General features: G+C 39.8%; 2 protein-coding genes across 2 annotated transcripts; both read left to right on the top strand.

Annotated features, from left to right (window-relative positions):
• The first annotated feature begins 11 nt into the window (after positions 1-11).
• LOC146457737 (tRNA N(3)-cytidine methyltransferase METTL6-like) lies at positions 12-3,822 on the top strand. The gene is made up of 5 exons (XM_085091662.1): positions 12-257; positions 951-1,082; positions 1,431-1,601; positions 1,920-2,061; positions 3,643-3,822. The coding sequence occupies exons 1-5, from the start codon at positions 36-38 to the stop codon at positions 3,780-3,782; spliced, it is 807 nt and encodes a 268-aa protein (XP_084947788.1). The 5' UTR covers positions 12-35; the 3' UTR covers positions 3,783-3,822.
• Positions 3,823-6,156: 2,334 nt separating this feature from the next.
• On the top strand, positions 6,157-27,192 carry LOC146457736 (tuftelin-interacting protein 11-like). The gene is made up of 26 exons (XM_085091622.1): positions 6,157-6,591; positions 7,194-7,316; positions 8,895-8,934; positions 9,458-9,515; positions 10,073-10,204; positions 15,833-15,913; positions 16,045-16,095; positions 16,198-16,254; positions 16,488-16,587; positions 17,391-17,490; positions 17,772-17,894; positions 18,155-18,257; positions 18,382-18,426; positions 18,763-18,917; positions 19,032-19,094; positions 19,406-19,526; positions 20,565-20,643; positions 21,370-21,482; positions 22,385-22,490; positions 23,103-23,197; positions 23,302-23,354; positions 24,004-24,062; positions 24,647-24,758; positions 25,342-25,390; positions 25,774-25,842; positions 26,402-27,192. Exons 1-26 carry the CDS (start codon positions 6,336-6,338, stop codon positions 26,573-26,575), a joined length of 2,517 nt encoding a protein of 838 aa, XP_084947748.1. The 5' UTR covers positions 6,157-6,335; the 3' UTR covers positions 26,576-27,192.
• The last annotated feature ends 211 nt before the right edge of the window (positions 27,193-27,403 follow it).

Genomic DNA, 27,403 nt, shown 5'->3' with positions numbered 1-27,403 from the left:
TAAATTTATTTGATCAGCGGTTTCTACCATTAGTAATGGCGGACGAAGAAAACTTTCAAGTTCTCTCCGAAGAGGAGAAGAAAAAACTCGCAGACAGCAGTAAATTGGTATCCGATTTCAAGCAGAAAAAGTTAGAAAAGGAAGCGCAGAAGAACTGGGATTTATTTTATAAGAGAAATGCCACGAACTTTTTCAAAGACAGACACTGGACGACTGCAGAATTTAAAGAGCTGTTAGTTGAAAGTTCCAGCAATGAAGTAAGTTGGCGTCGCGTGTCACACTCTGGCATTTATGACTGTCTGCAGGTGTAAAACACCAACGTCGGGCAAGGTTTCCGTAGATCTTCATTTTAAAAAGAGATTTTCTAATTTCTGAAAAAATTCCTGTTACAAAATCTTAAATGGTTGCCATTATAACGTCAATGCCAATCAAGAATAACCTACCACATCAATTTTTTTCAGATAAACTTCTGAAAAAGTCCTGAAGTTTCAGGGCGTTTGCTCATATAAAAGGGTTATTCAGTTTCAAAGTCATCGCGCACAGAATTCTCTCCCCCCCCCCCCCAACCAGTTTAGATAGAGCTAAGATAAGTGGGAATTTTCTGCAACCATTTTCATGTTTCTGAAGGATTTTCTCTGATGCAATATTGAATCCCTCAGCTGAAGACTCCAATAAGTCCTCTAGATTGATAAACTTGGGGTGTGTTTTTTTGGGAGAGTCCAAAAACAGATTTGTGATCTCAGATCATTTGGATCATGGTGCATCAAAGGAACAGATGAATCCACTCTGGACAAGGATTCGACGGTTTCTTTGATGCACCATGATCCGAATGATGTGAGATCACAAATCCATTTTTGGATTCTCCCAAAAAAACGCACCCTTGACCTCCTAATTAGACTGAGCACTAGAATGAGCATAGTAACCATCTAATAATGCTTCTTCAAACCAAGACAGGTCATCAGAGGGTGTTACTTGAAGCAGGATGTGGTGTAGGGAATCTTTTCTATCCACTGCTTGAGGAAATCCCTAATCTCTTTGTTTACGCCTGCGATTTCTCTCAAAGGGCAGTTCAGTTTGTAAAGGTGAGTTGATTGTCTATACACTAATGAAGAACACTGTCTGTATGGAAATGTTTATGTTAAGACTCCAGTTTGTCAGTCAGTTATTTCTGAACTAGATAAGGTCAGTATTCAACAAGGATCTACAATTTAATCCAATTATTTTTTGTGGCATTGCAGTCATGAAATAGTGAATTCATTGAACTTGTAAAACCTGGTGTTCATTTCACGTTGTCAGGTCTACAAGAATTCTGAACATCAATGGCTCAGTGTAAAAAGGGCGTAATTGTCACTTTGCTCAGAAGCACAGCAGTTTAGCATATAAACTTAACAATGATGAAATCTGCCCTTAACCTCGCTTTTTTTATTTAGGAACATGCTGACTTTAGTGAAGAAAGAGTGAATGCTTTCCAGTGTGACTTGACAGTGGATTCGTTGTTAACACATGTACCAGAATGTAGTGTGCACATTGCAACTTTAGTGTTTGTACTTTCCGCTATCCATCCTGATAAAATGCTGGCTGTTCTTCAAAATATTATACAGGTGAGAATACTTTATTTTAAGTACTATATCCAACAGTCTACAAACAATAGAGTGCAATGAAAGCAACATTCTGCCATCACCCACCAAATATGTATGTATGTGTTGTGGTTTCAAATAAATTTCAGGTTAAATTGACATTGTCTTTTGAGAAGTCATTCTTGCCACTATTCTGTCCATTAGAATAATGTTATTGTAACAAGTGAAGCGTGCAATAGGGGGACTGGTGAATTAAGATTGGTATTGAAGGGCTTGGCACAGAAAAGAGACATTTGAATGTTTAAGTTAAAAATTGTAATTAGTTTCATATGTTGTCTTCAGGTTCTCAGACCAGGAGGATTGCTGTTTTTTCGTGATTATGGGCTGTATGATCATGCCATGCTCAGATTTAATCCTGCAAATAAACTGTCTGATAACTTTTATGTCCGGCAAGATGGAACAAGAGCTTATTACTTTTCCAAAGGTAGGTTTTACAATTTGATAATGAACATGTTACAATGCAAGGTCTAACAAAGAAAGAGCAAATCTTCAAAGTCTGCATTACTAATGAGAATCAAACCTATGAGCTTTCTACACAGTAGCCTCCCTCACAGACGCTCTTTTGGCTCGTCACACAATCTTTCCTTCCCAACGTTGGGGAGGAAAGATTACGTGACGAGCTAAAAGAGCGTCTGCGAGGGAGGCTATCTACACAGCAGATGGGTGTAGAGAAACTTCTGGAAAGCTAGAGCATACATATTTAATAGAGCCAATTATCATGCTATGATTTGTCGGCCAACAGTCTTGGAGTACTGACAAATCGTGCATGTATTTTGACACCCAATTTTGATTTTGAATTTTGATTAGCATGGTGGTTTCTTTGAGATTTTTAGAACTGCAACAGATTTCTGGATCGGAGAGATTTTCAATTCACAAATCGTCCATAAATCAGGTGTCAAAATGCGCACATGATTTGCGCTCTGATAGTGTTGGTTCAACAAATCATAGCATATAAACTGGCCTTTATGGGTTGTTATATGTGAAAAGTGCATGTAATTATAACAATAATAATAATAATAATAATAATAATATAATGATGATGATGATGATGATGGTGCCAGTTGTTATAGGAGCACTCTGCATCTTCAAAAAAGGACTGGATAAGTACATTGAGAGGATCCCAGGCTCAATCAACATCACTGAGCTTCAGAAGATTACTCTTCTGGGAACAGCACATTTTCTTAGGAAGGTTCTTTCAATTAAGTGAACTCTTTAGTACCTGAGGACCATGGTTTGGCCCCAGTGCTAAAGGGAACAAACAAAAAAGATTTTGAAAGCAATCAAGAATGACAATAATAGTAATAATAATTAATAAAAATAATAATCATCATCATCATCGTCTGTCCATTTGATGCTTTACAGTAAACAATGCTGAAGTAATTACTTAAATTACAATAAGATTAAATCTCACATACGTAAAAGTGTAAGAATTAACAATGTCTTAATGGTAATCTAAAAAAATATAACTACAGTGCAGACACTAGAACCGTGAACAGTCAGGGCTTTTCTTCGCCTTTTTTTTTTTTTCAAGGGCTGTCCAATCAGAACCTCCCTTGAAAACAATAAATCCGACCTTTTTTAACAACATTAGATCAGAAAAAAAAGTAAAGTTCTTGGCGAGTGATAAATTTTCTTTAGTCTGTTTATATTGCAGAGAGAGAAAAAGTCCAAAAAAGCCTTAGCCGTTCACAGTTGAAGTGTTCGCACTGTAATGTCCTGATTTTGCTAAAAAATTTAGACTTTCCACATCCTTATCTTTAGTTTAATCACAAAAAGAGGAAATCTCAGCGAATATTTTTTTTGACAGTACTTGTGTGAACTCAGTCACAAAGGCTGAGATAGATGATACACAGTGTTCAGAATTGTTGACTTAAAAGTAATTGAGTTCGTAAGTGTTCCCACACGGCTTGGTTTGCTGATTTTCGAAATTGTAAGTCATTCTCAACTTTGCCCAATTACAATTAATTTCCTGTTGAACAGTTTGTTTTCTCACTTGAATGTGCAGATCTTGTGGAGAAATTATTTCATCAAGCTGGATTTCAAACTCTGGATAGTGACTATGCATACCGCAGAACAGTAAACAAGAAGGAAGGAATTGATGTACCAAGGATATTTGTACAAGCAAAATTCATGAAACCTGACTAGGCATGATGAAATCTCATTAATAAATTATTTTTTTCAAAAATTGCAAGGGCCAAGTGCTAAAAAAAAGGGTGACCGCGACCTCTTAATAGACGAGACACTCCCCACCCCCCCCCCTTCGTTTTTTTTTTTCCAGCGAAAAACGTACCAAACTCCACGGAAACACTTGCTATGCAGGCTATACCTAATTAGCATACCTCAGCGACCGACTATCGCGTAACGCGCAATCTGATTGGCTACACAGGTGCCGTCTATCGATCGATAGACGGCAGTTTGTCAGAGCGCGCGTGATTTAGCATGCATCATTGCACAAATATATCAAAATTTATGAAAAAAAATTTTTTTTTGCTTCATAGATCGATCACTGAGGTATGCTAAAACAATTAGACGGCTCGCTCTCGGTTTCTATCGCCTTTGATAGTTGGCTCGGGGCTTCGCCCCTCGCCAACTATCAGCCGATAGAAACCTCGAGCTTGCCGTCTAATTGTTAAATAGGCCTACGAATCACCCGCGAAGGGACACCAACATGCATGGCGGATGTCCAAACCAAAATCAAGAGACCTCCTGAGGGGAGGGGGGTGTGCCGGTAGGACTGAGAAACCCTTATCCTAAACCAGGCCAAGTTCAGCTTTTTTTTGCAAAAATTCCTTCCATATCACAGATTCGCTTTTTCTAGAAACTCGGTCACTATTACAGTGACTCAAATTTCTGCAAGGCTTTTCGGACTGCGTAGAAAATTTAATACGACAGTGACATGATAGAGACCAAACCGAGAATCAACAGAATGCGGCAACCATAAAGCGAATTAAACCTTTTGTTTCGCCAGAAATACTGCATTACATCTACAATGCCTTGGTGCAACCTCATTTCGATTATTGTAGTATTGTCTGGGGGAATTGCGGCAAAACGCTTTCAGAAAAACTGCAGAATGGTGCTGCTCGCATTTTGACCTCCTCCTCCTATGATGCTGACGCTGGGTACTTGTTTACAACAACTTGGCTGGAAAGATCTGATTGCCCAGCGTCGAATTCAAGTAGCTTTAATCGTGTTCAAAGCTCCTAATGATCTGGTTCCTGACTACTTCTCATCTATGTTTACTGAGCGCAATACGCCAGGCTATGTCTTAAGGGACTCTACAAAAAAATTAAATGTCCCTTAACCAAGAACTAACTACCTAAAAAAGAGCTTTAGTTATAGAGGTGCAACTCTCTGGAACAGTCTTACCCTACAGTCTTAGGCAAGTGAAATCTCTAAATCATTTCAAGCAATTGTTTAACCATCAATTTAGTTGATTAAGTTAGATACACGGCATTCATGGAAAACAGGTGTAGTTTAGTGTAATTATGAGTAAGACTTTTAAGATACGTAGTTATTGTTATTAAATATTGTTATGTAGTTGTGTTTTATATTGTATCAAAGCCTGATGGATTTTTACCGTGTTAAAGTAAAGATTTGAGATTGAGACCTTGGACAGCTGTTTCGAGCTAGTTGGCTGTAGTCAGAGACGTGATATTTCAGTTCTTTTGTTCATTGTTCGTAGTCACGCGCTATGGTTGGGTTGAGTGTACCGAGTGTGTGCTAAACGGACAACTAGATTGCAACCGTGAAATAATGGAATTTCAGCTGTTGTTTCTATTTTCATTCGTTATTGGACCGATGTTTCGCGAAGATAAAGTTTCTTCACTGAATAAGTTTGAGGGAGTTTTTGCATAAAGGCATTCATTTATCAGAAAGCTACTTATCGCCGTTAAGCATAAATACGGTATTTGAAACAGAGAATTGTGTACAGCCACGGTCATCGTGAATCATTCAATCCCACTGTCCGGCATAACGAACAAAGAAGCAAATATGAACAACGAAACTGGGTCTTCACAAGCTCCCGGCATTCACAAGGAAACAAGTCAAAAATTTCTGCCTCATCAGCCGGTTGTGTTGGTCAAATGTAAGGGCCAGACTGAAAGAAAAGAAAACATTTTTTCCTTGGTACAATTAAAAATTCACATCAGTGTAGTAGATAGTTTTTGATGCATTTCTATCCATTTCAGAAGACTTACCCGGACCCCCCTAGTTGTCATACGCTAACGTTCTCGGGCCCTACTTTGGCCCTGCTACTACGCAAAGTAGCTAGAGTAGGCAACTTTTTGCCGATAGGGCATTATAATTGTTTTTGCCAATGGGGTATAGGAGAAGACAAAAGTCGAGCTCAGAGAGGGGGCTTTCTAGCCCCCATCCATATCCAGCGCTCCGCTCACCCGGCTCGCCGATTTTTCTTTTCGCCCTTATACCCACGTGGTACCCTGTTGTTCATTCATGAAACACGGATACAAGCGGTCAGCAGACAATAACAAACCGTAAGCGCAGATAACGTCTGCGCAAAAGATGGTGGACAAACATGATGTTCCAGCAATGCTGTGGACAACACTTGTTTTCGAAGGATTTTTGAGTTGTTGAAGAATTTTTGTTTTTGAAATAGAGCTCTCAAAAGCCCTCAATCACCGTTGATTAAATCTTACTGTGTGAATTTGGTGGCAGCGGAATTTTCACTCTTCAACAAATATGGCTGACGATGTAGAAGTGGAAGATTTTGAGATCACAGATTACGATCTGATGGAAGGTCTCGGTTTGGGATTCAGAAGACGGAAGATGACCAAGGAAGAGGCAATTTACGGCATGTGGGCAGATAGAGACTCCGATGATGACGAAGGGCCGAGCGGATATTCCGGCAGAAGAAAAAAGGATTATTCCAAACCACTGAATTTTGTCAGCGGTGGAATTGTACAGAAAGGGAAAGACAAGAATATAGAAGATGATGGTAAGCCCCGTTGATTATTGTGGGAAAATATTCAACCCCTATAAATTGAAGACCCAGTAGGTCACAGATCTTTCGGATCAAACTTGAGGGCCCCAGATATGACATCTCTGATCAACTTTGAAATTTTCCGCATATTTAGCTGTCTGAAAATTTTCATGCAGACTTTGTAGAAGAACTTATGGCAACTTAAAAACAGGATTGCGTACTTGACACCAAACTTATGCTTCTCAAATTTGATCAGCAAAATCATTTATCAACTGTCTTAATAAAGAACTTAATAACATGTTAACTTATGTTATTGTCGTGTGCTTTCAACTGAAACTTGTCAAGCAGATTCATAGGGGTCCAATACCTCACAGAGATAACCTGCAAAGCATGGTTTTGAGCAAACCAAATTTTGAGCAATCAAGCAAATTTTATTGAGAATCCAAGCATACAAGCAATTGCGAAAATTTTACGAGCATGAACAAGCCAGCAATTGAGTAAAAGCCAAATTTTGCAAGAACTAGAAAATTTTAAGGGGCCATTTGATACTCCTAAATTTCACGAACCCTGTTAGTGGAGGAAATCATAAAATAATGATTGTCATATTAACTGAGCAGACACAGCAAGTGTCGGTAGCAGTGCAAGTGAGAAGGGACCTGGATCAGGAAGAAGCTCCCCAGTTGTCAAAGACAAGAAGTTGTTTAAAAGCACAGGAATAAAAAAAGATGTCAGCTCATTGGGTGAGTTCTTACTGGGCAATTTATTCACAGATAGGGCTATAAATCAGGACTGAGATTCTCACTATTAACACATCTGCAACATCTTTGTTTGAAAAATGCATGTTGAACATTGAGCACACCAAATGATCCCTTGGTATCTACTTTAAAATATGTGTGCCAGTCCTTGAAGGCAGCTGGCACTGGTTTCCATCACTTTGCAGGACCGTATTTCTTCATCTATAAGCCGAGTGATTTTTTCAGTATTTGACACAAAATTTTGGGAGATCCTTTCACGAGGAAATGGGGTTCGGCTTATAGCCGAGGGTTTGGGATTAAAAAACAAATAAAATTGCTGAATTATTTTGCCCCTAGCTTGTAAACATGTTATCCCTGACACAGAAGTAATAAAACACGACAACAGTAATTGGTTATGCACTTTTATGAAATTGGTGGTTCCTAAAGGAGCCGTTTGATGGATATGTGCAAGGGCTTTCAACCTACGTTTACTCGCCATCCATTTCGTTCTCGCTATCGGTCTCAAACTCGTTCTCCTCGATGTCGTTGTCTATTTCTGGGCTCTCCTCGGTGGAGACCGCATCGTCCTCAGTTCCATCCAAGGCATTCGAAATTCCGCAGGTCTTGAAGGACTTTCTGACCATCTCCTCGGGGATCTCTGCCCATGCTGCCTTGATCCAACGGAGGACAAGATTTCTGCTTGGCGCCTTCTTCTTGCCAGCTGGGGTGAACTCAGATGGCCCTGGTATCATCCATGCCAGGTACTTTCGGCGCACTTTGACAGATTAATAGAACCAAACTTTATCAGTTGATACAACAATAGCGGTATCAAAAACATGCCTAAACATTAATTTTGTGAACAAGTTATGGTCATTTTCTGAACATAATAGGTTACTATAGGCATAGCAACAGTATGACCTGTTAAAAAAAAACCTTATTTTACCTTCCTCTTAAAGGTAAAATTGGGGGTGTTTAACTGGGGGTGGTTATACTGTTGCTACAGTGTATGGTAACCCATTATATTGAGAAAATGACCATAACTTGCTCACTAATATTAGCACATTTTTTGGTAGTATTATTGTATCAACTGGTAAAGAGTGACATTAGTATTTATCCGTCAAAGTATAAGTGCTGGAAAGCAATGGAAACTGGTACCAGTCAGCAAAATGGTAGCTGAGCACTATCTAAGAATTATCATCAAAATAGAAGACAGAATTAACTGTCATTTTTATTGTTGCCTAGCCACACACCAAACTTTTAATCCAGTTTTTGAGCAAAAAGGTGTTATTTATTGCAATGCTCAAATAAATCTCTCAAAACTTTAGATTAGAACCTGTAACTTGAATTTAGCTTGGAAATTTTGCAACAAGGTCTATGTCAAGTTGTACAAGTAAAACTGAAATGGTCATGTAAGACTCTTCGATTTAAAACAGCTCAGCTCAGCGCACTTTAGATAGTTTGTTGTTACTCTATCACTAAATTATTATTGCTGAAATGGTTAAACTGGATACCTTGATAACTTGATAATTGAGGGACGTTTTATTTATTTGATGTACTGTAGTTATTTATTGTTCTGTTTTTCAGGGTCACAAATGTTTGCAAACAAAATGCGAAAAAGTGGAAAGTAAGAAGTTCTGAGTTAATGTAGGGTGGATTATTTAAACAAAGGCTAATTCAGATGTGGCAGCATTTTAAAGAAGATTTAAAACTACTCCTACACAGTTCAGTCTGAATATTTACTTGTGTTTTAGTTTATGTTTAACATCTTCAAAACATGATTTGCATAAGTTGACACTAAAACAGTATGGTTAATGTATTTAAATGTACATAGATCTGCTAAAGTTTTCTTAAACATTGTCTAAACATCAGTGAAGTGATTGGCCCTTAATATCTAATCATTAGACTAAGGATGGCTTAAATTGGTAAGCTTCATTTTTTCTGGATGTTAATTCCTTATTTCCATGACATTAATTTCAAAATTACCTTACTTTCAGTTGACCTCATTCTATTCGACATGTTTTGTTCATTCATTAATATTTTTGACCATTTCATTGATTACTCAATAGATCAATTGCTTATTGAGAAACTCGTCCATTTATCACACCACCCTTTTGTTTGATTGTGCATTTTTGTTTTTCCTTTAATAGGGAATTTGGTTCATGGGAAAAATACACTAAAGGATTTGGAATGAAAATGCTTCAACAGGTAAATTATTATAAGATATTATGCTTATTGACTGACCCAGAGGGCAGGTGTGTAATATTAATGAGTTATGTACATGTATGACATAATTTTATATAGATTGTTAGTTACTAGTTCTTATGATTTAAGAATAAAAATCAGATTGAAAAAGTGCTTGTTGTCATCCTGGCATCATTTCCAACAATAAAGTGAAGGTTGAGTAAAGTTTATAAGGTCAGTTTTAAAAAGAATCCCCAGGATACTTGTATGCAAAACAATAGAAAACGGTCAATGTAACACCAATAGAAGACTTGAAAATGGTGTCGTGACATCTCCAAAATGTTGCTTGATTTTATTGTTAATTTTCACTTGCTTATGTATTACAAAACCTTTACATATAAGCCAAATAGGTTAGATAATTGTCAGTGAAAATGATAATAATAATAAAAGTGTTTGCACTTCAGAATTAGTATATGTTTTAGTCTGTAACTGCTCTTCAATCAAAAGGAGGGGTTTTTTTTTCACTATGAGGTTGATCCCTGCAGAGGATATTTCTAATCATTATGCTTGTGTCTTTGTAGATGGGCTATGAACCTGGGAAGGGTCTGGGAAAAGAAGGTCAGGGTATTGTGCTTCCTGTGGAAGCTTTCAAGCGTGAAGGTCGTGGCGCTCTGGGTAGTTATGGTCCAGAGAGAACCAAGAAACCTCAAGAGGTAGGTACTGACTAATTACAAAGTAGAATCTGTCGAGGGCATTACAAATCAGCTAGTCACCTTCGGTGCTAATTACCATTTACATGGAAAACCCGGAAATTACAGTTGGAAAATCAAATGGTACGCATCATTCCATTTGGAGTACTTCTGAAATTATGGGCTTCTGGTCAAAGTGATAGCATACATTTTTATTACTCCTTTTGGGATTTACAGCTGATTTTCATACATTTTGTTACAATATTGTTATTGCGTGACACTGTCACAGCCTCGTGGCATGCCTACGTCACAGTCTCGTTTTCAATAAAAACTTACTTGTTGAACCGCCATCTTGAATGTGAGCTAATCTTCTTCTCTCATCGTCTGTTCGTCCGCTAAGGAAGACTACGCGTTCAACTTGTCACATGGTGGCGGGGTGGGATAAAGAACAACTTCGTCAGTGACTACTGCTGTCGTCAATTCTCCTCCGAACCTTTAAAAACTCGCTGTTTGCTCCACGCATCTCTGCTGTCGCACGTGGACCTTCGCTGACCTTCGCAACTCGTAAGTCGCTGTTTTAAAAAATCGTCTAAACATGCCCAACAATGAAGCTCCCGGTGCTGAGGCGCCCATTGCTGAGGCCCCCGGTGCTGAGCCCAACGAAGCACCACGTTTTCGCCGTCCTCAAGTTTCTGCTCCAAAGCCTCTCGAAGTTGATGGCGATCGTGCTGATAATTGGAAAATATGGAAACAACGATGGGACAACTACTGCATAATCACTGGCCTCCTCGACCAACCTGAAGATTACAAGTGTGCGATGCTTCTCCATAGTATTGGAATTGAAGCCATGCGGATTTTCAATGGTCTGAAGTTCGGCGATGGTGAAGACCGAAACAAAATGGCCGATATTATTAAGAAGTTTGACCAACACTTTCTCGGACAAACCCAAGAGTTCTTTGAGCGTTTCCAATTTAACCGACGAAATCAGGAATCCGGTGAGTCGATCGACGAGTATATGTCCGTACTCAGAAACATGGCTAAAACTTGTGGGTTTTGTGACTGTATGCGTGAACTGTTGATAATGGATCGTTTGCTACTTGGAATCTTGGATGACAAAACGCGGGAAGAACTACTCTCCACGCACGATTTAACCCTCATGAAAGCTATCGAGATCTGCCGCGCTCGGGAAGCCGCAACCCTTCACATGAAAGCTTTGAAAAGTGAAGAAATCAACAAAGTCAAGGAAACTCCAAAACAAAAGAAGCATGTGAAGCACAGGGACCCCACTAAAAGCAAACCTCGCCAAACAGAAGACCCACGCACAGTCACAAAGAAGTGCCATTTCTGCACTCAAGTTCATGTTATGAGAAAGGAATCTTGCCCTGCCTGGGGAAAGTTGTGCACATCCTGTGGTGGAAAGACCCATTTCTCTGCTTCAAGGAAATGTAAACGTCGAAGCGTTCATGGTGTGATGGATGACTACGCCTCTGACTCATCGAACAGTAGCACTGGAACTATCAGCGCTATAACAGCTGAGCTGTGTCACGATGTTAATTCTGTACAACCCCAGCACCTACTGATCTACTGTGAAATGGAGATTAACCAACAACCTGTGAAGCTTCAGGTTGACTGCGGTGCAACTGTTTGCATTCTGCCCAAACGTTACCTTGGAAACCTCCAAATTCGCCCTGAGATTGTCAACCTTCAGATGTGGAACAAGTCGTCTGTTAAAGCCCTCGGTAAATGCAAAGTGTACGTCAGAAACCCGGCTACAAAGCAAAAGTTCAAGGTTGACTTTGTCGTGGTTGACAAGGATCTCCCCCCACTGCTCAGTGGCAATGCAGTGCAGGCAATGGGTCTCATCACAGTAAACTATGACAACTTCAAGGTGGTTAACACTGTCTCCTCAGCTGATCACTACTATGTTCAGCAGTTTCCTGATGCCTTCAAGGACACACCAGGCACTCTTCCTGGCAAGAAGGTACACTTGACCACTGAGGATGGAGCCATCCCGGTCGTGCGTTGTGCTCGTACCCTCCCGGAAGCTAGGAAGGACGTTGTTAAAGCTGAACTTCAGCGACTCGTAAACGAGGCAATAATCGTACCAGTAGACGAGCCCACTGACTGGGTCAGTCAAATGTCCGTAGCTGAGAAGAAGTCTGGCATTCGCATCTGCATAGACCCCAGGCCACTCAATGAGGTGCTAAAGCGTGAGCACTACAAGCTCCCAGTCCTAGAAGATGTCCTACCAGAGCTCACCTCAGCCTGCAAGTTTTCAGTATGTGACCTCAAGTCAGGCTACCTCCACTGCGAACTGGACTATGAGTCAAGCCTGCTGACCTCCTTTGCAACTCCATTTGGGCGTTACCGCTGGCTCCGCCTCCCATTTGGCTTGAAAGTAAGCAGTGAAATCTTCCAGAAGAGGCTCCATCAAGCCCTGGAAGGTCTAGAAGGCGTCCGCTGCATAGCCGACGATGTAATCATCTGGGGTCGCACAGATGATGAACACGATGACAGAGTTCGCCTCTTCCTCCAACGCTGTTGCGAAATTGGAATCTCCCTGAACAAAAAGAAGTGTCGCTTCGGTTTGCACGAAATTCCGTTCATGGGCCATGTCGTCAGCAACACCGGCCTTAAACCTGACCCATCTAAGATAGAAGCTGTCGTGAAGATGGACGCTCCAACCGACAAGGCAGGTGTCGAAAGGCTTAGAGGAACTGTGAACTATTTATCAAAGTTCGTTCCCAAACTCTCTGAAATAATGCGACCTATCAACGACCTCACTCGTCCCGACACTGAATGGACTTGGGACTCTGTTCATGACAAAGCCTTTGAGGAACTCAAGCACCAACTAACGCAAGCACCGGTGCTGGCCTACCTCGACCCAACCAAAGAATTATCTATACAGTGCGATGCTAGCGGGCAAGGTCTAGGAGCGGCACTCCTTCAAGAAGGACAGCCACTAGCATATGCCAGCAGAGCCCTAAGCGACACCGAGACCAGATATGCTACCATCGAGAAGGAAATGCTGGCCATTGTGTTCGCCCTGGAAAAGTGGCACCAATACACCTTTGGACGACCTGTCACGGTATATTCTGATCACAAGCCCCTAGAGGCCATCACAAAAAAACCACTTGACAGAACTCCCAAGCGTCTTCAAGGGATGCTGGTACGGGCCCTAGCCTACGACATCAAAGTACAGGACCTCAATGGCAAAGAAATGTTCCTAGCAGACACCCTTAGCAGGGCATTTCTTCCCAAAGCCAGTGAAGATGCGCAAGACGAGTTTGAAACCATCAACGCCCTCACGTACCTAGTCATGTCTGATGAGAGAATTCGTGAGATCCGCCAGCACACCAGCAATGATCCGGCTCTACAACAGCTGAAGCGGACTATCCTAGAAGGCTGGCCAGACGACAAACTAGCACTATCTCCCCTCGTTACACCTTACTTCAGCATTCGTGATGAATTAGCAGTCACCGATGGCTTGGTCTTCCGTGGAGAAAGACTGGTGATCCCCAAGAGCATGAGATCAGAAATTAAGAAGGATATACACAGCGGTCACCAAGGTGTTGAGTCATGCTTACGAAGGGCACACGAACATGTATTCTGGCCCGGCATGAACAAAGAGCTGAAGGAGTGGATCCAAACCTGTGGAACATGCAGAGAATTTGAGCAGACCCACTGTAAGGAGACACTTATGAGCCATGACATTCCCGAGAGAGCATGGGAGAAGATCGCTGCTGATCTGTTCACCTACAAGAACAGAGACTATCTCATCACAGTCTGCTACAGGTCCAACTTCTGGGAGTTAGACCGCCTGTACGACACCAAGTCTTCGACTGTCATTAAGAAGCTAAAAGCTCACCTCGCCAGATATGGTATTCCTAAACAGTTGGTTAGCGATAACGGCCGCCAGTTTGATTCCAATGAATTCAAGAAGTTCACCAAGAGCTGGGGCATCGAGCACACGACAACCTCACCCCATCACAGCAAAGCCAATGGCAAAGTGGAGTCGGCGGTGAAAGTTGCCAAGCGAATGCTACGCAAGACTACCAAGTCAGGAGTACCAAGTCAGGAGAAGACCAGGACTTGGCCCTGCTTAACATCAGGAACGTACCCACACAAGGCGTAGACAGCAGCCCAGCCCAAAGACTTCTGGGGAGAAGAACCAGAACCCTATTACCAACCACACAGTCCTTGCTCGAGCCGAAGAATCCAGTAAGTTCTCATGAATCTGAGCAACTATGCCTAAACCAAATGAGGCAGGCGAAATACTACAACCGCTCTGCTCATGACCTGCCTGTACTGAAGGCAGGTGACACTGTTCGCATGAAACCATTTGTGCTTGGTCAGAAATAATGGGACAAAGCTGAAGTGACCAAAAGGCTTGACGAGAGATCTTATGAAATTCAGTCAGCTGGAACCACCTACAGACGCAACAGACAGCACCTGGTCAAGACTGCTGAACCCTCTGTCCAGCCGGACATCTCTGAACAACCCAGACCTGACACAAACGTTGGAAGTGACCAGTCAGCCCACCAGCAATCTCAAGCCCCTGCTGTGCAGGCCAGTCCAGAGCAGGAGCATGTGCAGACTAGTCCAAGGACACACCCTACAGGAGAGAAAGGCGCTACAACCTCCCCTAGGCGCACCCATTCCGGACGCATCATAAGAGAACCAGCGAAGCTAAGCGACTATGTCAGGATTTGAACTGTTCTCTTTGCAAGACACATTGAGACTTTGACAGCGCATTTCATGTTGCTGCCAATTGACTGTGAACACTATAGTACAAAGTTGTTGTTGTTATTTTTTTCTTTTTCCTACCACTTATTACTCGCCATTTCTAGGTTAAAAAAAAAAAAAAAAAAAAAAATAGGGAAGATGTTACAATATTGTTATTGCGTGACACTGTCACAGCCTCGTGGCATGCCTACGTCACAGTCTCGTTTTCAATAAAAACTTACTTGTTGAACCGCCATCTTGAATGTGAGCTAATCTTCTTCTCTCATCGTCTATTCGTCCGCTAAGGAAGACTATGTGTTCAACTTGTCACACATTTTGCATGTTATCCATCTTCTGTTAAGATATAGCTAAATAATTTCATATTTATGCCAAAAATTTCCATCTGGGTGATTTGCGTAAATGGTAAGCACCCCCTGTGTTTTCTCTCATCTTAAGTTTCCGTTCAGTCATTTTGGGTTTTGTTATGACAAACAGTAAATTGATGTCTACTATTAATATTCATGTACCCTTCTCTATTGATAACTTTTGGCAAACCGCTTTGAATTTTGTAAGTCATTTTATTTAGTTATTTATTTATTTATTTATTTATTTATTTATTTATTTATTTATTTATTTATTTTTATAATTGTATGGTACAATTACCTTTTAGAGTACAGAATTGCCAAAACTCATGCTATTTGGTTCTAAAAGAAAGTGGCGAGAGTAATATTTTGTACTCCTGAATCAGTATAAGGGAGCCTTAGCACTTTTTATCAGTGAGTTTCCTAGTAAGATTTTCCTAACTCAATATCATCATTATGAATTTAGCTCCCCTAAAATACACTGTTCACTCCTTTCCCTTACTTGTTTTATAAAAATGTTGACTGTTTGATGAAATAAAAATGTTTTTGTTTGACTTATCCTCAGTTGCGACCTCATTATGATGAAGAGGAGGAGGAGGACGAAAAATTCAGGGAACAACTTCAGCAGTGGAAAAAGACAGAAGATGTATGTATCATTACTCCAAAGAGCGGGGCTTGTTTCTTCCACAGGCTTGTGAAATCTCAAATAACAATTTTCATGAAATTTGATAAAATGCTCTTTTAGCCTTCAATTTATTGCTAACATTTTTTTTACAGGGTGCTTACACAAAGCCAAAGTATGTTTACAAAACAGCAGATGAAGTTAAGGTGAGGCATTTGGAATGAGTTTTGAGTGATCTGAAGTGCTTTTAGTGTACAAAGAAGAAATATGGTTAGTAATTCCTCTTTATTGTTTAATGTTCAATACAGGCCTCAGGAGGAACCAAGAAAGGACCATCGATTTCACTGAAACATAGCAAGATAAAGGTAATCAATAAATGAAAGCAACTGTAGCAGCCTGTTATACAATCAGATTCTTTCTGTGCTATGTTATTAACATAACTTATTATGCATCCCAAATACTTTAAACAGAGATCAAAAGAATGACTTGAACCCTGATGAATATAAATTTCAGTTTTCGGTGTCATTTCTTTGCTAATGTCAGTGTTGTTCAAAACATTGCAACATGTTAATTTTTATATTTGATCATTGCCTTTAAGGTAGTGGACATGACGGGGCCAGAGACTAAAATCCTTACAGGTTATGGCTCGCTTGCTCAGCAACATGCAAAGCCTGGAGAAGTTCCCCCAACAACTTCAGGTTGTTATTAATTATTTAATAATGCATTTTCAAACTTATTTGTGTTACAGATTTTAAAATACAGTCGAACCTCCACTAACGGCCACCTCTCCACAACGGCCACCTCTCTACAACGGCCACATTTTTTTGTCCCGGCGGACAGTCCAAACATTAGCTCTTGTTTAAACCTCTCTACAACCGCCACCTCTCTACAACAGCAACGGCCACTAAAGTACGTCCCCAACTGCCAAAATAACCTCTCGACAACGGCCAGTATATGTCTTTTTTGTAAAAAACACCTTTTTATAAACTAATGCAATAATCGACATTTATCTTCGGAACATTACATTTCTGTATCCATTTTAACGATATACGTATTTTGATTGTGTTCCATTTAAATGCTGCAGTAAGCATAAATTGTCTACAATAATATAGCGAGTGTTGCGAACCTTACTCGTTTCGTCTTGTCAACATTTTGATTCAAAACGTTATTTACGTTTTATTGTTTATTTTATCTATATATATTATTTAAGATTGGATTGCCATTATAGGCTGACAGTAAGCATGAACTTAGCACAATAAACATGTTGTACTTCCCAAAAAAAAAGGTGTTATATTACACCCGTACCTCTCCACAACGGCCACTTTCTTCTGTCCCCACGGTGGCCGTTGTGGAGAGGTTCAACTGTAATTACTTTTCTAAAAAATTGTCATGGAAAAATCGTAACCATTAATATTAATTATTTTTGTAATATGTATATTTAAGGATAATCATTTGCAATAACTAAAGGGCTGGATAATTTACATTGTATAACTTTTTTCAGTACGAGATGCTGAGGCAGCATTTTCCATGCCTGAATTAACTTACAACTTGAATCTCCTGATTGATATGGCAGAGACGGACATCATTCAAACGGACAGACAGTAAGTTACAAGGATAGCATCAATACAGAAATCATGAATTTGTACTGACAAAAACCTAGGGGTGAAATATGAGTGAATAGATACCTAATTCAGGGCCAGAATTAGCATTAATTTTTAAAGACTGGTCTAACATCCCCACCACAGGTGTTGGGTGGTGGGAATTGATTTGTTCAATGCCACATAAACCAGTTCAGCACTGGCATTTAAGGGCCAGAAGGTTTGCAGTTCTGAAATCATGATTTAGTTATTAAATCAGGTGATTCCTTGTCCTTGTTTTCAAGATTGAAATATGAACGAGATCTTGTTGTGAATCTTAAACATGAGGAAGAGAAGCTGACTGAAGTGTTGGAACGGGAAGAAAAAGACATCAAAAGATTGATGGAGGTTATTAATTTGATTGATAGGTATGTTGCATAAATTATCATGTCATGTTGTTTTGTGGGATAATGAACCCTTCATTCTTTAGTGGATTTAACTTTTGAGTCTGAATTTAAAAACTGTTAAGTGTGAACATTTTGAATTAAAGTAGTTTAGCAGCACATTCTTGTCACTGGGGGTGGCCTAGATTTACATTAATGACTGGTTTTCAATATAGGTTTAGTCCTGGATTTGTAATATTATTATGTGACCTGAAAGACAAACATGTCTGTATTTTTATGTCCAGGTGTCGCCAACAGTCCCTTTCAGCGGATGATGATGCGCTCACACTTGACAAGTGTGAAGAGATTTTCAATACTTTACAAGAAGATTACTATGAGGAATTTAAGGTCAATAATCATTATAAACATACTGTTACTACTTTTTTGGCCACCTGATTTACTACTGCACCTTGGATATTGGGAGCATTTTAATGTGTTAATATTAGTAATGAATGGTGATATATTTTTACAGATGTATGACTTAGCATCCCTGGCTGAACCTCTTGTTTTCTCTTTGGTAAGTAAATTATATTAAGTGAGGAACTGACTGACTGAATGAATGAATGAAGGAACGAACCAACAAATGAACGAACCAACGAATGAATGAATGAACATGCATGTATACGTGCATGCATGCATACATGCATGTATGTATGTCTGCCCGACTATCGGGCTTGCTTGTTGACTTCCTAACTGACAAATGACAGAATGAGTGATTGACAGGCTTGCCATCTGACTGACTGATCATTAGATTGATTAATTGATTAATTGATTGATTGATTGATTGATTGATTGATTGATTGATTGATTGATTGATTGATTGATTGATTGATCGATCCTACATGTCTTGTAGCTGAGGAATCATTTTGAAGGATGGAACCCTCTCGCTGACCCATCCCATGGACTTGAGGTGATGATTCGATGGCGAGAAATCCTTGAAAAGAAAGAAGCAGAGAACTCTGCCTTCACCTTAACACTCACACAAGGACTCAGTCATGGAGATGAAAAGTAGGTGAAATTTAACAGCTTATAGATCTGTATGTGTTCTGCCTGATTTCAAACCACAAAATAATTTTTCCCTTTTTAATTTATTTAAATATTATTTCAACTGTTTCTGTTAAGGATGAAGATGTATGATCGACTCGTGTGGGAGGTGTGGATGCCCTTCCTTCGCACTGCTGTATGGTACGAATCATTTAGTAGTTTATTGAAATTCTCTTGATATTAAGTTGTTTATTGCAAAATACCTTTAACATGAAGTCTGTGTCAACTGGAATGATTGAATGTACAATCATATTGCAAAATTAATAATCTTGGGCCAGGTCACATGAATGAGAATCATTTCAAATGTTTCCATTTTCTTCTGTTCATTATCATTGTTTTGGTAAATTTGTAATTAGTGATTTATGTAATAATAATAATAATAATAATAATAATAATAATAAGTAAAGTAAAGTCATAATATTATTGTAACAAATGCTGTAAATTGCATTTAGTTCTTCATGGAATTGCCGAGACTGTGATGCAATGTTGAACTTGATAAATGTCTGGAGCCCAGTTCTTCCTCAGTGGATTACAGACAACATCAGAGACCAGCTGATTCTTCCCCGTCTGCAGGTATGTATTTAGAACTGATACTGACATTTAGCATTGCAAAATGCTTTATGTCAAGAAAAACAAAACCTTCAGTTTTATTAAGGACGGTGCCTACTTTTGTTACTGCGCATACGTTCTGCGCATCTTGAGATACTCGAGTTTCCTTTAGGTGGTGCCTGCTAATACAGGGATATTTTTATGTGGTCTTAAACTATGCAGAGAAAGCAGAACTTAACAAGTGCTCTTGGTATCCAAAAAGGAAATTTGGGGTAACTATGTATTTTTTGGAGATAATAAAGCTTCATTTTGGAAAAAAAAAAATGCATGGTTGCCTCCAATTTTCTTTTTGGATTTCCATAGCCCTTGCTGAGATCTGCTTTTCCCGCATAGTTGTAAACCACACAAAAATACTTCTTTATTAGTAGACACCGTCCTGAGTTATACTGCACTCATCTGTAAATATTCTGGAATGACTGTCATCTCTGCACAGCAGTCGGTACCCTCTCTCCCCTGGGTTGCCATGGTGGAGAGATTCAACTGTTATCAAGTTATTGGAATAACCAAGCTCATTAGTAGAAATTGTACATTCTTGGGCACTTAACAAACTTATTAGGGGACTGTGGTGCCTGTGAACTCTACAATAGTCCATATCACAGGCACAAAGAGTACAGGCATGAATGAGAGCAGAGCATGGTAAACTGTGGTTACATCTAGTTTTTGCCTTCGTTGCCGTTGTGTAAACCATGTAAATCATTCATGTTTTCCATGAGAGTGGTTTTTTGAAATGAAACAAAAACTGGGTCTGATCAGAGATGGTGATCACAAAGAACACGCTAAGAACACTTGGTTGTCGGCTCCTTCTCAACTACATAATAAAATGGAATGAGATCCAGGAGATCGCTAACACTGATAGTTACTCCAAGCTACAGAAATCATTTTTCACCAGAGAGAAAGAGAGAGAGAGAGAGAAGTTTTAGCAATGATTAGCTAAGAAAGTCAACTTAAGGTTAACTTCTTGTTCTATTAATTTCTGAATGTATTTTACATGTATGTTTTTAGGCAGAGGTAGATTCATGGAATCCATTAACAGATACTGTTCCAGTGCATGCCTGGATTCACCCCTGGCTTCCTCTTATGTGTAAGATTGAATGATGTGTTCTCCCTAATAATAATTGTGACCTCACACGGGTAAACCTACACTAACACGTATCCATTGAGTGTAATAAGTGTTAGTTATCTTCATGAAAACTGTTAGCAGCATTAGTCAATCTTTACCCATTAGAGCATTTGCAGTATCTGTTAGAAGACTTCTCCCATCCGTTAGTAAAATTCGAGTATCTTTTAGACTGATTGACTGTAGAGTGTTAACAATCACCGAGAATCAAGTGGAGCATAAAGTATGGCAAGGTTGAGGATAATGAGCTTGTCGCTTGTCTGAGATTGGTGCCAGTTTTTTTTTTTTTTTTTTTTTTTTTTTTTTCAAAATTATCATTGGGTACACAAATAAAAGTCAGATACAATTGCATGGCATAAGAAGCAGAACCACATGAATGAAGTGCTCGGTAGCTTTCATTTGAATGGTCACATTTTAGGATTTCACCTGCTGGCTCAAAAGTTGGAACAACCTTGTACAGCGTAATAAACAGCACCACAGGAAAGTATTCCTTATGGCTTTCATTTGAATGGTCATAACTTCGGATTTCATCCACAGATTTAAAAGTTATATTTTCCTTATTACATCAAGCCTGATTTCCCTCCGTGGATTTGTGTGGTGAATGCTGTAGTTCTCAGTGGTTTCCTTGGATGTGTTTTGCCAGGCGTGGAAGTGGTACAATATCGGTCCATTCTTTTGGTTCATTTCTAGGTGATCACCTTGAGCCCCTGTATGCACCAATCAGGTTTAAACTAGCCTCAGCACTCACCAACTGGCACCCGTCAGACCCCTCAGCAAAGATGATCCTAGAACCATGGACTAAGGTACACAACTTCATGCTGGAAAACTTTTATTGCTGTTTAGTGATGTTTTTGGGAAGCTCAAGAATATACTGAGATCATTTCGCACCACAGTAAGGAGCTTTAGCAACGGCGACGGCAACGGAAGCGAAAACGGCCCTTTTAAAATGAATTCGCGTTTTTTTAATCTTACACTGTAGGTGAAATTTCCTGGAGTTGAATTCTAGGAGACTGCACCCAAGTTTAGAAAGAGAAAGAAAACATGGTCGTCATGTGCTTACGTCCTCCATAAAACGTCCCATCAGGAAATTTCGCGTCCTAGTCGTGCAGTGATGGCAAAGAGATGCACCAAAAAGTGTAATGCACGTGCAGAGTTGTTGTTTTGGTTATTAAGTCTATTGCTTTTTTGACATTCTCGTTTCCGTCGCCGTCATCGTTGCTAAAGCTCTCTATGAATGAAACACACTAGGATTTGAGGTCCAGTAGAAAGACGAAGATATCATGACGTCCGATTGGCTTGACATTTGTGTGAAGCTTGTAGCAATTTCTGTTCATGGCATCTTTGCTGGAATCTTCTTTATATGAGTGTTTTTGAATTCAGGACATTTGTTACTTAGTTCCGCCAAATCTACCCAAAACGATGCGCAGTGTTTACCATTATGATTCACCACCAACCCAAGCTCAACAAAGTTGTCTATTCTTGCATGAATAGTACTCAGCAGAATAAAAAATAAATTTCGCGTTTGCTTTAGTTTTTCTTTACTACGCTCTGTGATTAGTTAGCAAAATTTGCGTCAATCTCTGAACCAATGAGAGTAAACCCAAATCGTTCCTTGCTCACACAAGTTCGCACGCGTTTTCCCGCGCTTGGCGCCGGTTACATGTATTTGCTTCAAGTTCTGATATCTCTACAATTTTATTGATAGGTTTTCTCTAAAGGTACAATGGACGCGTTCATTCTTCGTTCTATTTACCCCAAGTTATCACAGTGCTTGTCTGAGTTCATCATCAACCCTCATCAACAACACTTAGGTAGGTAAACCCTAAATGTAGTAATTCTCAATACCGTTCGCCATATACATGCTATATAAGTTTATTTTAGTTGGGAGAAATTATGGAGATGTCAATTCAGTATCCCACAGTTGATGATAAACCACTGATTGAGACCATCACATTGCTTTACAACTGTGATGTCGAAAACGTATTACTTCAAAATTTTCAAAAGTTAGTAAAATTGATTTAATGTCAATAACACGGGGAGTAGTTGTGCAATCTCCCGAGCCAGAGGCTCATGACAGATCCAACTGCAATTTGGAAAAGTTGGTTTATGAGGAGAGGGGAAAACCGGAGTAGCTGTGGAAAAACTTCTTGGAGCAAAGACGAGAACCCACAACAAATTCAACCCACATATGACGCCGAGTCCAGGAATCGAACCCGGGCCATGTTGATGGGAGGCGAGTGCTCTCACCACTGCGCCATCCCTGCTCCATATTTTTGTTCCTAAGAACCTGTTTTATCATCTAGTAGACAGCTCCAGGGAGTTGCCATGGCTCTAGAAATACGACTGATTTGAAATTCAAAAGTTGCATTGATTCAAAGTCCAGTCACAATGTACTGTTGATTAAGTTTACTTATTGTCCTCAGAGCCTTTCCATTGGGTCATGGAGTGGAAGGATATCATTACACAGCAACATTTCATCAGTTTGTTGGAAAAACATTTCTTTCCTCGCTGGATTCAGGTTCGTGTGGCTTTAACGATAAGTTAGACAGTGATTCCTCCATTGTTTAGTCTTCTTATGTCCTCGGTTTTCAATTTCTTGTCGTTAAATTTTTTCCTTGGCAGGTTCTGCGAGGATGGCTCAGTGTCAGCCCCAATTATGACGAAGTCATTCAGTGGTAAGTAGTACTTTACCGTTGTTGCTGACTGCCAAAGGTTTTCTTAAACTTTTTGACATCTCTTTGCTGGTTTCTTCGTCAAACTTCCATTGACCACAACGTTATCAACTCGTGGCCAGTTGACCCCTCTGCCCCTCCGACTCACAGCAGACCTGCACATTTCAAAAGCTCTATTTACACTGGACCCTGATAACCTGCAGCTGCATTATTTTTTAGGGTTGGGAACATTGTCCTGTTTTTCGTTCTTTTTCCTCTCGACAAACCATGTAAGACGTTGCAAACGTTGCAGGTTTCGCTCCGGCTTATTCGGACTAGAGTTTGGATTGACCAAACAAACTACTTTAGTGATGGGTAGAGTGGCTTAAAAACGTCCCCATTGATACCAAGAAATTAATTATTAATGCTTGTATTTTTGGATATGGCAAACACCTGCTTAGTTTACACATTTAGTGGGAGTGTGTTGACGCAGGTGGGAACACAAAAAGTGCAAGCTCCATAATGGGGACAAGTTTAAAAGCCTCCAAGTTATTAGTGCACTGTGACAGATCACATGTTTGGAGTTGGTGTTTTTTGTTACATGTGTAAGATATGGCACGAGCGAGAGCTTGAATTTGATTATTATATATGTGTTTTTCTGCTTTCTTGCCAGGTATTCTGGCTGGAAAGGCATGTTTAGTGAATATCTACTCAACAATCCAAGTGTGAAAGGTAAACACAAGACCTTTGCTTGTTTGCTTGGTGAAAAACAAACACGTTTTGTGGCGAAATCCGTTCTCCAAAACTGAATTCGCGTAGCGCCCCGATTTCTGACGGAGAAGTTGCTAAGTGATATGGCATATCTGTAGTCAGGTGACAATATCGCGCCGTATATTTTTCTAATTTGTAGAATCGGCAGGCCAGTCCCTACTTATTTGCGCAACCAAAAAAAAAAATTTTTGCTCGAGAACAGCTTCGAGTTTTTCAGAAATTCAAATAGCTTTATTTGTTTTGGTTTATGAGGGTGAAACATCAGAGCGAAAACTGTACGGGAAAGGTCTCTTCCTAACGCAACAGCATTTTTTTTTTTTTTTTTGGGGGGGGGGGGGGGCGGGGTAACGGACACGTTAGGCCTGTTACCATTTTATAACCTATTGAGTTTTGGGGTGAGTTAGCTAACCGATTTTACAGCATTTGTACCTGTTTGGTGTGAAGGAAAGTGTTAGGTAGAGAGTATAACAAGCCCTGCATTAGAAAATCATTAAAAAAAATGACGCTTACTCACAAACACTTGTTTTCTCTTCTTTGGTTTCCAGTCCACTTCAACCGAGCACTTGACGTCATGAACCAAGCAGTGACGTCACCAGGTGGATTTCTGCAGCCCGGAGCAAAGGAGAACATCGCTTATCTTACGAGCACTGAAAGAAGGTAGGAATTAATTGAATTTGTGCTCTAGGAAAAAGGAAGGGACAGGCAACAGAGGTTTGTTTTGCGTCTTGAAAAGTGACGAGCCTATGTGGTTTGGTATAAATAATAAAACATGTAAAGGAAAAATAGTCTGCACTACTTGAACATCTTAAAGGGGCACTGTGACGGAGATCTCGTTTTATTTTGGTCAAAACGTCTCATTAAACCCTCTCCCTCCACATCACCCCCCCCCCCTCCACCCCACCCCAAAAAGGAACCTTTTTTTCTAACATAAAATCGCTTTTAGAACACAGAAAGGAAAAGTGTTTTTTTCAAGGAAGAACAAACCATAATAAGTTTTTAGCGACTAACACAGGAAGAACTTGAAAAAATTGGCCATTTTTTTCAAGTTGCAATCCATTTCCATCCTAGCCATCCGCAGCCAAACAAAATTAAGACTCGTTTCTGTTCACTGGTGGGGTAATTATTAACAAAACTGAACCATTATTTTAATTTTTCCATCCATTTGGCTGTTCAAAGTAACACAACAAATAACTAACATTGCCACACTCCTAAATCAGGTTTTTGTTATTTATTTTTTTAGAAGAGAAGCAGAAGCAGCGGCCTTGGCGGCGGCAGCTGAAAAGCAAAAAGTAAGTTTTTGTTTGTTGTTGTTGTTGTTTGTATTATTCTTATTCCATTTGATATTTAACAATTATTCCACGAGCGCGCGTTGGATATGAGATGGTAGATAGCCAACGAGGCGCGTTGGATATGAGTTGGCTATAATCATCTCATATCCAACAAACGCAAGTGGAATAATTGTTTTATTAAAAACAATAAAGAAACATTGGTAGATTTTGCTGATTTCGCTTTGTAAGAACAATTAGAAGACAATTCAATGGTGTCTATTTTTCGGGCATGGTATAATGGCTCATATACCATGGCCGCTAAGCCAATCAAATCGCTCGAAATGCATTATACAATGCTCCAGTTTTTAATAATAAAAGTTATCCCTTTTTGTTTTCCTTGGCAGGCTGAGGCTGCTCGAAATGTAGCATCTCAGAACGTGCCTTCGAACTTCAAAGATCTTATACAAAACCTGGTAAGTTTTGAGAACCCTGTAAGACAATGTTCATTCTTTCTCATAAATTTGTAACGCGGAAACTTGTGTGGGTACGCACAGTGTAACCGCGAGGGTAGATTTGACTTTCGCTTCTTAACTCAGGTGTGAATGTAGATCATTCATAACTCCAGTGATGTCCATTTTCATTTTTGCTTTGGAGAGTTTAGCAACCATTCAGGCCTCTTTCCACAAGTGAAAATAAAATGTCATTCTTATAAAAGTGTATAAAGCGCTGTGAGAGGTAAGTGATATACGCACGCAGTTAGCTCCCGCCCTCTGTCCTCCCTTCTCTCCTGTTGTTTGGTGACGTTTCGTCTTCGCAGCGTACAAACAACTCTTTTTATTCCACACCACTCTTTGTAGTTCTCGTGGCAAAATTATTTCTCTCATTTCTTATCGATCAGTTTTCGCCATGCTGTTGTTGTGTCTTGAATGTTTTACGAATTTGTTTGTTGTAACTTTACATTCGTATGTTTAGTTTTATCTGCAGCAACATGTTTGACCAAGAAACATTTTTAATTCCCTTGTGTTTTTGTAGGCAGAAGAAAACAATCTCTTGTTTATGCCAATCTCTAATCGGCGCTATGAAGGAAAAGCTCTGTATTCACTTGGCAAAGTGACGTTATATATTGACAGAGGAGTGGTGTTCGTACACACACAGGGGGTCTGGAAACCAGTCTCACTACAAGACCTTATGATTATGGCCAAGTGAACATCTGCAGCACAGAAAATGGAGCGTGGCTTTAATCTCAAAGAAATCTCACTTCGTCACATTGTGCTATACAATCGCAGCGCAGAGAAACGACGGAGATTACAGCGGAATGTAGGACGTTAGGAGAGAACTGAAAGAGAGGAAGCTCTTGAGCCATCTTTCCAAGACGTAGCAAGTTTTTCCAGCACAGGGATATTTGTCCACATAATGTCTCGAATGTTCGACCTTCTGTATAAGAGATGACGGAACAATCCTCCAGAAAAACAGACAAACCAAACGAGCAAACTAGACGGAGTTTTGTCTTATTTATAATATTTATAGCAGAAGGCAGGAAATCTGTTATAATTTGAAGGCAATTTCATTGCTTGGAACAATTATCAGATGACTTGATTGCAGTTTGGTGGATACCTAAAGTTGATACTCCCGGGTGTAAATTGTATGTTAACATTCAATTCCACCGCTAATGACATGATGGGCGTTGGTTTAGATAAGATAGAAAGGAGGAAAAATCCAGCGCGATCAACGTAAAGGATGTATCTCCTCTATGTATAAAGGCGAAAAAAAAAACTCAGTTGAAACTTTGCAATGTTTTAAGCAAAAATAAAGCATAAAATTGACGGATGACTAAACGCTGAGTATTCACGAGCCCATCATTTCATCCCCGCCCCAACCTGCGCGATTGGATGGTAATCCAAATAATGCAAGTTTAATCGCTTTACCCGAGTTGACACCGGGCTTAGTTCCGGATCAGGCACCGCACCGCACATGCGCTGAACCCAATAGGCCATTTTCACGATGCATTTTACTACAACTACCAGAATCCTTCAG

This window comes from Pavona decussata, unplaced genomic scaffold, assembly GCF_977016875.1.
Source record: "Pavona decussata unplaced genomic scaffold, jaPavDecu1.1 SCAFFOLD_238, whole genome shotgun sequence".
Taxonomy (NCBI): Eukaryota; Metazoa; Cnidaria; class Anthozoa; order Scleractinia; family Agariciidae; genus Pavona; species Pavona decussata.
Note: the sequence above shows the minus strand (reverse complement) of the source record. Positions and strands in the feature narration are given on the sequence as shown.

What these genes read in the sequence shown, in the direction of transcription:
- LOC146457736 (XM_085091622.1), top strand. Translation starts at nt 6,336, where the DNA reads ATGGCTGACGATGTAGAAGTGGAAGATTTTGAGATCACAGATTACGAT. An exon ending in AAACAGCAGATGAAGTTAAG is followed by an intron (nt 16,096 to 16,197) that starts GTGAGGCATTTG and finishes TGTTCAATACAG; the next exon opens with GCCTCAGGAGGAACCAAGAA. An exon ending in ATTACTATGAGGAATTTAAG is followed by an intron (nt 18,258 to 18,381) that starts GTCAATAATCAT and finishes ATATTTTTACAG; the next exon opens with ATGTATGACTTAGCATCCCT.
- LOC146457737 (XM_085091662.1), top strand. Translation starts at nt 36, where the DNA reads ATGGCGGACGAAGAAAACTTTCAAGTTCTCTCCGAAGAGGAGAAGAAA. An exon ending in GGGCAGTTCAGTTTGTAAAG is followed by an intron (nt 1,083 to 1,430) that starts GTGAGTTGATTG and finishes TTTTTTATTTAG; the next exon opens with GAACATGCTGACTTTAGTGA. An exon ending in AGCTTATTACTTTTCCAAAG is followed by an intron (nt 2,062 to 3,642) that starts GTAGGTTTTACA and finishes TTGAATGTGCAG; the next exon opens with ATCTTGTGGAGAAATTATTT.